Source organism: Phyllostomus hastatus, unplaced genomic scaffold (genome assembly GCF_019186645.2).
Source record: "Phyllostomus hastatus isolate PE091 unplaced genomic scaffold, TTU_PhHast_1.1 phas_contig_1162, whole genome shotgun sequence".
NCBI lineage: Eukaryota > Metazoa > Chordata > Mammalia > Chiroptera > Phyllostomidae > Phyllostomus > Phyllostomus hastatus.
This window is the reverse complement of record NW_025333537.1, coordinates 2996116-3007825: the sequence shown is the minus strand read 5'-3', so window position 1 is coordinate 3007825 and position 11710 is coordinate 2996116. Positions and strand designations below refer to the sequence as shown.

The 11710-nt window shown below is 52.4% G+C and overlaps 1 protein-coding gene across 1 annotated transcript; it reads right to left on the bottom strand.

The window, feature by feature from the left end:
* Positions 1-10: 10 nt before the first annotated feature.
* On the bottom strand, positions 11-11176 carry CUNH12orf43 (chromosome unknown C12orf43 homolog). The gene is made up of 6 exons (XM_045841655.1): positions 11025-11176; positions 7296-7338; positions 7020-7118; positions 1988-2061; positions 1343-1433; positions 11-864 (listed from the first exon to the last, which is right to left on the bottom strand). The coding sequence occupies exons 1-6, from the start codon at positions 11146-11148 to the stop codon at positions 501-503; spliced, it is 795 nt and encodes a 264-aa protein (XP_045697611.1). The 5' UTR covers positions 11149-11176; the 3' UTR covers positions 11-500.
* Between the last annotated feature and the right edge of the window lie 534 nt (positions 11177-11710).

Sequence of the window (11710 nt, the reverse complement as noted above, 5' to 3'; positions counted from 1 at the left end):
ACAAAGAAAATTCTGGAAAACGAGGGGATAAAAATCTCTCCTTTCTCAGACAATGTTACATCTGGTCTCTGTGGCATAGAGGGAGAAGTGTAAACTCTGAGCCTTGGCGCCTCGGGGACCCGGCCCTCATTTTCTTATGCCTGTCCCCGACACCAGGCTGAGGAGGAGGGGGAGAAGGAAAAGGTCTCCCTTCACTCGCCCCCCGCCGACAGGACCGGGGAGATGGGGCTTTGCCCCCGGGCATCAGTCTTGAGTAACTAGAGGGCTCCTTCCTCCCGAGACCATGTAATGTTCTGGTACCACAGGTCTGCCCCGGCCCCCCAGGGAAGCACAGGAGGTCAGGCTTTGCTTAGGCTTCTCACTCTGCAACCATGGCTTCTCCCTGACTCTTGGGCAAACCCGAGTCAGGGGCAGAGTCTGGACCTGCCAGCCGAGCCCTTGGAAAGGCCCGTCGCGGTGGGCACCTCATCGCTGGGACTGGCTGGGCCCCGTGCCCGAAGTCAGTTTGCAGGTGCAGCTGCTGCACCCCTCGATAGTGGGCATGGGGAAGCCTCGCTGGCCTTCTTCGCCTTTTTCTTCTTTTTCTTCTTTTTGGTCCCAAGCGACACGTCTCCATTGAACTTGGCCGACTCCTTTTCCTGCTTCCCAACTGTGGCCTTGCTAGTGGTGGTGGTGGTGGCGGCCGTGGTCGAGTCCGCACTGGCCTCCTTCTTGGCTTTCTTTTTCGACTTTTTCTTCTTCTTTGCCTCCTTTTCCACCGTCACAGGGCCATGGATGGCGGACTGCCGGAGAATGTCAGAAGCGGACACAGCCGCCTCCCGGCACCGCTGCCTCTCCTCATCGCTGTCCTCGCTGCTGCTGCTGCTGCTGCAAGGAGAGGGCGGTCTGGGTCAGCAGGGACGGAGCCCCAAAGCTGCCCTTGGACAGAGGCCGCAGGGGCAGGCAGGGAGAGAGCCCAGGCTCAGGAGTGAGGCGGACCTGAGTTCCGACACTGACTTCTCTGCTTTCTAGCGAGGTGACCTCCTAGAGTAACCTCTCTGACCCTATGTGTCTTCGCCTACAAAATGGGGATCTTCGCGGAGCCCAGGCCGCACGAGGATGTCCAAGGGGTGAGGCATCTGGACAACACAGGTGCTGGAAAAGCAGGAAACCTCCAGAGCCAGCCCCCGGTTGAACCTCTTCCCCTCCCACGGAGGGTACCATTTCTACCTGACTGGAGCTCCCCCACGGGGCCCCGCCTCGGCCTGGACCTCACTGAAGTCGGCTTGGCTATTCTGGGACACCGGCCAACCAGAAAATGGGCAAAGATGAGGGACCTTGAGGAGAGGGTGTGTGACCTCACCTGGAGCTGGAAGGCAACCGCTTCCGGCGGGGCTGGGGTGCAGCTTTCTCCTCGGGGCCTTCAGGGACGGAGGTGAAGAAAAGGCGGAAGCCTGAAACCCAAAGGGGCAGAGTCAGCACAGCCAGGTGCCGACCCCTCAGCCAGGTGTCAAGGCTGCCCTGCCTGCTGCCCTCAAGGTGCTCCCAGTCCAGAGGCGAAGACCCGGGACCCGCTCTGTCTAAGCACACAGTGATGCCTCGTGTGATGACGGGCGTGCCGGGGACAGCTGGCGCCAGAGGACAGGGTGCGGAGGCGCGGCAGCTGCCAGATCGGGTCGGCAGTGTGGGAGCCAGCAGGGGGCCTCCTGCCTAAGGAAGCTTCCAAAGTGGCAGATGAGTCTGGCATGGGACAGACAGACTCAGACAGGTGGGGCTGTGCAGCGTGGAGGTGAGGCACTCCTGCTCCGAGCCAGACAGGTGAGGTCAGCTCAGGCAAGTGCCTTCGTTCCTCAGAGCCTCTGCGTCCCTTCCAGTGCCCCCTAAGTGTCTGCCTCGGAGCAGGCTGCACGGATGAGAGACGGCGATACAGCAACACTGTATCTCCCAGCTCCAGGCACGTAGCAGGTGCTCACTAAACACAGCTGCTATTAACAGTGCGGCTACTCACCATCATCCTCCGGGGGGACTTTCCGCGCCTTGGCCTTTGTTGGCTCCTTTACAACCTCGGAGATGGTAATGGAGCTGAGGGAAGAGGAGATGGTTGACTTAGGATGAGATTTGGGGTACCAACAAACAGTTTTTTAAATTATTTTTTGATTTTAGAGAGAGGGGAAGTGAGGGAAAGAGAGGAACACTGATGCAAGAGAGAAACATCCATCAGTTGCCTCTTGCATGTGCCTGGACCAGGGGACCGAGCTGCAACTCAGGCATGTGGCTGGACCAGGAGTCAAACTGGCGACCTTTTGATCTGCGGGACGATGCTCAGCAAACTGAGCCACACAGGCCATGGCTAAAAATGTGAAACGATTTCTTTTTTAAATGGAGGGAATGCGGCATGTCATCCTAGATGCAAAGGCGGACAGCACACTGGCCTGAGGAGCAGGCCAACCCTGTAGCCACAACCTGCGGAACAGCCCCTGCCAGCGCACACTGCTCTTCTTCGCTTGCTTACACCCCGCTTTATTCCAGAAAACGCTGAGGGCTTTTAAGGTACTCACAGCACAACAAAGCGAATATAACTCCAAGGAGGGAAAACAGAAAATAAACGCAGGAGGGACAGAAAGAGCCAAAGTGTGCTTCGGAAGTCCTGTACGCTTGCTCGAGAGAGGACACACATTTCGCCCCAAGCTTCCTGACAGCAAGTGTGAAAAGGGAAATAGGACCAGTCTGGAGAGATGGTTCAGAGGCCAGCTTAAAGAGCAGGGTGGACCTGGTTTTTAATTTTTTAATTTTTAATTTTTTAAAAAATTTGAGATAGCTGTAGATTGATATGCAGGTCCAAGTAAACATACAGGTGCCAGGTACTCTTTGCCCAGGTTCTCCCTATGGTAACACTGTGCATAACTGCTGTTCAGTATCACTACCAGAAAGCATATAATCCACTGGCCGTATTCAGACTTCAGAGGCCTGGGTTTTGTTTTTTTTAAATATATTTTCTTTATTATGCTATTCCAGTTGTCCATGTTCCCCCTTTCACTCCCCTCCACCCTGGTCACCCTCTCCCACCCACATCCCCCCCTTTAGTTCATGTCCATGGGTCATACATGTAAGTCCTTTGGCTTCTATATTTCCCATACTATTCTTACCCTCCCCCTGTCTATTTTCTACCTACCATCTATGCTTCTTATTCTCTGCATCTTTCCCCCCTCTCCTCCTCCCACTCCTCTGCTGATAACCCTCCATGTGATCTCCATTTCTGTGGTTCTGTTCCTGTTCTAGTGGATTGCTTAGTTTGTTTTTGTTTTTGTTTTAGGTGTGGTTGTTCATAATTTTGAGTTTGCTGTCATTTTACTATACATATTTTTTATCTTCTTTTTCTTAGATAAGTTCCTTTAACATTTCATAAAATAAGGACTTGGTGATGATGAACTCCTTTAACTTGACTTTATCTGAGAAGCACTTTATCTGCCCTGCCATTTTAAATGAAAGCTTTGCTGGATAAAGCATCTTGGATGTAGGTCCTTGGTTTTCATGACTCGGATACTTCTTTCTAGCCCCTTCTTGCCTGCAATGTTTGAGAAATCTGACAGTCTGATGGGAACTCTTTTGTAGGTAATTCTCTCCTTTTCTCTTGCTGCTTCTAAGATTCTCTCCTTCTCTTTAATCTTGGGTAACTTAATGATGATGTGCCTTGGTGTGTTCCTCTTTGGGTCCAACTTCTTTGGGACTCTCTGAGCTTCCTGGACTTGCTAGAAGTCTATTTCCTTTGCCAGATTGGGGAAGTTCTCCTTCATTATTTGTTCAAATAATTCTTCCACTTGTTGCTCTTCCTCTTCCTCTGGTAGCCCTATAATTTAGATGTTGGAATGTTTAAAGATGTCCTGGAGGTTCCTAAGCCTCTCCTCATTTTTTAAAAATTTTTGTTTCTTCTTTCTTTTCTGTTTGGTTGTTTCTTTCTTCCTTCTGGTCCACTCTATTGATTTCAGTCTCAGTTTCCTTCCCATCACTATTGGTTCCCTGTACAGTTTCTTTTATTTCACTTAGCATAGCCTTCATTTTTTTATCTAATTTGCAACCAAATTCAACCAATCTTGTGAGCATCCTGATTACCAGTGTCTTGAACTGTGCATCTGACAGGTTGGCTATCTCTTGGTTGCTTAGTTGTATTTTTTCTGGAGTGTTGATCTGTTCCTTCATTTGGGCCATTTTTTTTGTTTCATGCGCCTGTTACGTAAGAGGGGCAGAGCCTTAGGTGTTCACCAGGGCAGGGCAACCCAGGTCACCGGGGTTGTGATGCTGTATGTGGGGAAGGGGTCTGAGAGGGAAGAGTGCCACTCGCTCAGCTCCCTGCCGGCTTTCAGTCACTTCCTGCACTTCCCACAAGCAAACTGGGCCCTTCTGGTGCTGATTCCCGGGTGGGCTGGCTTGTGTACGTTCTAGGACCCTGTGGTCTCTCCAACAAACTCTCCTGTGAGCCTGGGAGTTTCTTCCACTGATGCCTCAACCCCCACTGGTGTTTTCTTTTTTTTTTTAATTTTTATTTATTTATTTTTAGAGAAGGGAAGGGAGGGAGAGAGGGAGAGAAATATCAATGTGTGGTTGCCTCTCATATGCCCCGCACTGGGGACCTGACCCACAATCTAGGCATGTGCCCTGACTGGGAATCAAACCGCTGACCCTTTGGGTCAATGGATGGAGCTCAATCCACTGAGCTACACCAGCCAGGGCCCCACTGGTGTTTTCAATCAGTGGTTTAAGGCTTTATTTCCCCACACTGGGGCCCTGGGTTGTCTGGTCTGTCTCGCTCCCCAGCTGTTCCTCTGGTTTATCTGCGTGCAAATGTGGGACCACCCGCTCCACCAGCCACTGCCTCACCGGTCCGCCCAATGCTGCCTTCCCAGCCAGCTGCAGCCTTGCACACCCGGCTCCACAATCCGCCGCCTTGCTGGGTCCGCCAGCTGTCACCTTGCAGTGAGTCGAGTCCTCTCTGCCCAGCTGCCTGTCTCCACCCCTCCTGCCGGTCTGGATGAATGTTTCTTCTTTAACTCCTTGGTTGTTGGATTTCCATACAGTTTGATTTTCTGTCAGTTCTGGTTGTTTTTTGTTTTTAAATTGTTGTTGTCCTTCTTTTGGTTGTACGAGGAGGTACAGTGTGTGTATCTATGCCTCCACCTCGGCCAGAAGTCCCCAGAGGCCTGGGTTTTGAATCCTGGCCTTGTCAGTTACTAGCTGTGTCCCCTTTGGCAAGTGACTCCATCTCTCTGAGCCTGTGCTACCCGTCTGTACTCTGGGAGTCCCTAGGTCTTCGGGCCGTCACAGGATTAAGTGAGACGGTGGGTACCCAGCACTCGGCACAGAGCCCGGCCACAGCGGGCACTCAGGAACAGCAGTTACGAGGACGACTGCTGCCGTCACGACCCGCCGTGTTTTTTCACAGGCCCTCCGACCGAAACAAACCGCCTCTCCGGACGCACAGAGCAGGGAGAACTGCCGAGACCAGCAAGCGTGTCTCTGGTGACTGCTGACAGAGAAGTCACTGTGCACCACAGAGAATGATGCTCGCGGCCCTGTCCTCACAGCAGGCACAGCACTGCACTGGGCGCTCCCCTCTGCCTCCCACACATGCCAAGGGCGGCTCCAGAAATCCCGGACGGGAAATCGGTCTGGGAAGTCGCACGAGATGATGCCGCCCAGGTGCCTGCCTCTGACGCAGTATCCAACACAACGGTCTGATGTCAGTCCCTCTAGTATGCCTGGCAATGTCTGTAGGCAGTTTCGATGTCACAGCTGCTGGGGTCATGGCAGCGGGATCTAGGGGGTGGAGGCCTACCATGCACGGTACAGCCCCCACAGCCAAGAATCATCCAGCCCAAAACGCCAATGGCGCCAAGGCCGAGAAACCCTGGCCGCACAGGAGGGACCAGCTGGAGCATCACTAGGCCTCTCGGGAAAGAAACACTGCCGGGCATACCCTGACCCTGGTCGGTCCGCTTCCTGCTGGCTTCCCACCCGGGGAAGCATCCAGCGCAGAGCCGGGCGGGCCTTGTTTGCCCCAAAACCAAACAGTCACCAAGAAAAACTGCTCCCATAGCTCGAAGTGCCAACTGACCTTCCCAGACGCATTTCCCACGTTCCTGAATGGGAGGACTGGCACCACGCACGGCGGTCCAGGGCACGACGTCCTATCTCAGGAGAGCAGCCGGTTCACACCCCGGGAGGGCTCACTTGTCCTTTCTGACACCTTCTTCCAAGTGAGGACGCCGGCTGGAACATCCTCACCCCCCTTTCAAAGTCTGCTCTGCCAATCAGCAATGGGTCTAGACCAGCGTCACCTGAGACAGGTTACCTTACCAGTCTCCCAGGAAACAGAGGCACCGCAGCCTAGAAAATGAGTCTAGAAACTCCTGGCTGAAGACAGTCCACAGTTCTCTTTGCTGCACGTCTTCCCAGAGCCTTGATTATCCTATTACGAACCACAGTCTCCACGGCACAGAGGGGTGTGCAGACCGCAGCACACCCGGCCTCTCTGTCCTCAACTCACACCCTTTCTTCTAGCCGCACTTCAGACTAGTGGTGTTCCTTGGTGCCTGTTTTAGCAGTGCTGACCTAGACTTTGACAAGTTGCATTCTCAAGCTTAAGAAAGAGAACGGGCACAGGGCCTGACACACGCAGTCCGCCTGCCCCCTGCCCGTTCGGGAAGGAGCTCTTGCTTCCCGGGTTCCCCTCGCATCTCACGGCAGCGGGACCACCCAGTGCTTAAGGGCAAAGCCTTCAGTGACAGACACACCCAGGTCAAGTCCCCGCCTCTGCGCCTTAGTTCCTGTGACTTCAAGAAGTCTTTTCCTTGCGAAGAGCCCCTGTTTCCTCGTCTAGGGAATGAGAGGACCTTCGTGGCCAGGTGATCATGAGTGCCATAAGGTGACGTACTCCACCGTGCTGGCCACGGCGCCTACTTGCACTGTGTGAGCTCCCAGCCAATGTAAGCCACCACTGCTCCTATTTGTGAGGGCGGGAAAAGAGAAGGTATACTTCCGGCTACCTGTCCAGCAGGGCTCCCAGCTTCTTGGCTACATGGGCTCGGAACTCGGGAGTGGTCTGAAGCTCGTTGCCGTCTTGCTCGTGCTCATCCACCTTCTGCCTACAACACACACAGAAGGGCGTCACTTGCTGCCGCTCAGGAGCTGCCCCCATGAGGGCAGGGACTGCGTGTGTCCCGTTCGCCCCACTATCCCCTGGTCCGACCCAGCATGGACACACAGCAGGAGTCGGTTTTTGTTGAATGACTGTACGAACCCGAACCCAGAGTGTACAGTACCTGAGGCTCGGCTGGGTGCTTGGCAACTGACTGTTCACAGCATCTGTGGAAATAATGAGAATCTGAGACATTTGTAGAGGACATGACAATAACAATACCTATTGTGTGCCAGGCGTGATTTTAAGTGGTTTACACGTATAACTCATTGAAGCTTCCCAACCACTCCATCAGAGGGGTCACCATTGTCTCTATTAGGCAGAAAAGGAAACTGTAAAATAACTCAGTCTGAGTCAAACAGCTATTAAGTGGCAGAGCTGGGACGAGGACACAATTAGCTCCAGAGCCCTTCTCTTCACCACTGTGCCGAGCAGGCAAGTCTAAGTGTAATTTGTTTCCAGCATTTATTGAGCTCCTATGAGGTACCTACCTGGCCGTGTGCCAAGTGCCGTGGAGGACAGAGAAGGTGGCTCTGTTACACTGATCACACTTTTCAAGCCAAGACACGGGGGATTCTTGGCCTGGTGGCCATTCACCCACCAAACACTGGAGGTCTAATATAGCCTAGGTAGAGTTCTAGTAGCTAAACAACTCAGACAAAGACCCTGGCCCTCATGGAGCTTACACTCTAGCTAGCAGAGAGAGATGACAAAAACACACACAGAATTACATGTGTAAAATTAAATGCTAAGTATAGGGAGAAAAACACCTCAGGGAGGGTGGGAGGGAGTGCTGGGCAGGGAGTCATGTTATAAAGGTGGGCATGGAGGGCGTCTCTGATAGGTGACATGTGAATAGAAATTTAAGGGACAGGTGAGGGAAGAAGCCAAGTGGACACCTGTGGAAGTCTTCCAGGTGGAGGGACGAGAACCTGCAAAGGCCCTGAGGCAGAATCTGTCTGGAGCTTTTTAGAGGGAGCAAGGAGGCCAGTGTGGCTATAGGAGAAACGAGGAGCTCATGGGGGCCAGAACGGGGCGTCTGGTGGGCCAGTGTGAGGACCTGGGCCCTTGAGGACGGGAGAGGCCACTGGAGGTGTCTGCACAGAGGACGAACACACACGCACATAAGATTTTACAGAATCCCTCTGGCTACCGTGTGGAGGCAGAGTTAGCGGGGCGAGACCAGAAGCAAGGACTTTGCTGCAGTAAATGAAATGTTACGACGTGGCAGGACCCTGGATAAGCGTGTTTGGAAGATGGAGTCAACACAATTTTGCCGATGGACTAGACAGATGTTGTGGAAGGTGAATGAAAGGTTTTGACTTGAGTAATGGGACAAAATGTGCTTATGTACTTAAGGGGCTACCTGACCAAAACGGACACTCGGTAACTCTGGACCCAGTGCGGGGCCACGGCATTAAGCTACTCCAGAAAACACAGTTGGCACTGTGGTCTGTGCTCATGCGCTCTGGACCACAACACAGAATGAATACAAAGTGCCTGGTGGTCCTGAAGCTGGGAAGGTGAAGCCCTGGGATGGACAGTCTTTGCACACCTGGTCGTGTTTCTTGAGTGTGCAATCACAAGGGAGAAGGGCATTTCCTCCATCCCGACTACAGAGCAAGGGATGTGAGGTGCTGCCATGCTACAGAAGCAGTGTTAGACCCAGGCCCCAGAACACAGAGTTCAGTGAAGCCCCGGCTCTTCCACTGACAAGCTGGGTGAGCCTGGGCAAGTCACTTTACCTCCCCCGAGCCTTTGTTTCCTCATCTACAAAGTGGGGATGAGATAACGAAACTTCCAATTAGTGTGAGGACACAGTGAAGTGTTATACTGCTTTGAACACTTTGCATGTTCACCTTCTCCTTGGCTTTGTGAGCTACTGGGGCACACGATCTGCCTTTTTAAACCTTTATATCCCCAGCTCTTGGCAATGGTGTCTTGATGTGAAATAAATGTTGCACCTTTATCCACATGTGTTGTCCTAAAATTAATTTTCAAGCTGAAAAATAAAAAAGGCTGGGTCTCTAAGAATAAATAACATCTTAAAAAAATAAATAACCCTGGCTGATGTGGCTCAGTGGATTGAGTGCCAGCCTGTAAACCAAAAGGTTGCTGGTTCGATTCCTAGTCAGGGCACATGCCTGGGTTGTGGGCCAGGTCCCCAGTGGGAAGCATGTGAGAGGCAACTGATTGATGTATCTCTCACACATTGGTGTTTCTCTACTTCTCTTTCTCCCTCCCTCCCCCTCTCTCTAAAAAGTAAATAAAATCTTTAAAAATAAATAAATAAAAATTAAAAAGGAGTGGGAGTTGGGCAGGAGGGAGAAAGCCATCCATATATAGCAAAACCAGCCACATAACTGCTGCCATTTATCGGGCCCTTATCATGTGCAAGTGCTGCCGATGCGTCATCTCTATCACTTCTCAACCTGGTGGGGTGCGTACCTTTTACAGATGAGAAAGTTTAGGTGCAGTGAGATTTAAGTACCTTACCCAAAGTCTCAGCACTAGTGACTAATGGAGATGGAAAGGCAGATCCACGTACAGAACGTGAAGAGAAAACTACAGGGTTGTGGTGCTCGGGGACGAGAGGATCCAAGTGCGGTCTGGAGCCTACCTGTGGGCGTGCAGTGTGGCGGGACAGTGGGGAAGGGCGGGCAGGCAGGCAGGGACTGGGTCACCAGAGAGCCTTCGAGTCCGCTCCAACAAGAGCAGGGGGTTTTAACCATGCCTGTGCCGGCAGTCTGGTTAAGCCCGGACCCCTTCTCAGAATAATGTCTTGAACGAATAAAATAAAACACAGAAGCCTGGTCAGATAGCCCAGTTTGTGAGAGCATCGTCCTGATACCCCAAGACGGAGGGTCCAGTCCCTGTTCAGGGCACATACAAGATCAGCCAATGAACACATGGATAAGTGGAACAACAAATCCATTTTTCTCTTCCTTTTTCTCGAAAATACTTAAAACGCACACACACACACACACACACACACACACACAGTATTACAAAGAAAACCAATGATACTGAAACTCAGTTACCTTAACAGTAAAAAAACAAATCTGGTATACTAATATATATGCTTTTTTAAATGCATTAAATAAGATCTAGAGATTCTTTAGATCTAGGGCCTACAAATTATTGTTATTTTAAAGCAGGAATGAGTGTAAATAATTCTCCCCAACATTTTATTGTGAATAAAATACTTTCGCATATCTGCAAAGGCGGTGATGGGATATGAAAATCTGTCACTTTTAATAGGACAAAATAACAGGTATTGTCCAAGTCACGTGCGGCTTGTGGCCCCCATAAAACATGGGACGGGGTGCCAAACTTCCACCAGAGGTTAACGGAAACGAAGATGAAACACTGTTCCCGTTCCACATTCACGTACCCTCTGGATTACGACTCGGTACCCCGACGGTGAGGGGTTTTGCCCTTATCCCCGGGGCACCAGGGAATCCCGGGGCACCAGGGGGTCCCGGTCCGGGCTGCGCGGGACACCGCTCACTGGCAGCCCCGGGGTGTGAAATGTGCAGCGGGCGAGGAAAGGCTGTAAGTGAGGATCCACGAAGTGGGCTGTCGCAGTCATTTCGGAGAGGAGGCGGGCTGCCCGGTGTGCAGCAGTGATGATGACCCAAAGGGGGCCGAGTCGAAAGACGCTCGGCTGCCTCAATTTCCCTGACTGGGCCAAGGAAACAACCCACACTGCCGCCGCAGCCCATCTAGCCCCCGCAGGTCTCTCGGGCAAAGAAGTGGAGTCCCGGTGACTCCTTCCTCACCATCCATCCTCTCAGGCCCCACGGGAAGATCCCGCGCCCTCCGGCCAGACTGCGTGAACCCAGTCCCCTACCGGTTCTTTTCTTTTCCGGCCCTCTCGGGAGCTGCAGCAAGCCCCAGGCCGGCACGGCGGCCTCGCGGCACCGCGCCAGCTCCTCCGCATCGCTGCCACTGCTGCTGCTCTCCAAATCACTCATGGGACCTCCGGGCGCCGTCCTCTTGAACCACCGCAAAGGATGGTGGGAGCGCCTCCACTAGCGTACCCCTCCTGGACTGCACGTGGGAGTGGGGAAACGCAGGGCATTGTGGGGATGGTAGTTCTCAGACTCATACCGCCAATGGCCATTGAATTGTCGTGGGAGTTTCCCCAAATGCAAGAATTTGGAAGTGCCAAAGACATCAACTGCTCCGCCCTTATAATTTCTTTTTAGATTTTATTTATTTTCAGAGAGAGGGGAAAGGAGGGAGAAAGAGAGGGAGAGAAACAGCTGTCGATTGCCTCTCGCACGCCCCCAAATGGGGACCTGGTCCGCGACCCAGGCAGAGCCCTGACCGGGAATTCAATCGGCAACCTTTTGGTTTGAAGGTCAGTGCTCAATCCACTAAGCCACACCAGCCAGGGCTCCACCCTTTTCTTGATGAGGAATATGAGACCTACGGAGCGGGAGAAATTGCTTAAGGTCACACAGGGGGTTAATGCCTACATTCCCATGGTTTGATTTAATGCAGTTTCAATATCACTCATTTATTCCAGGAATT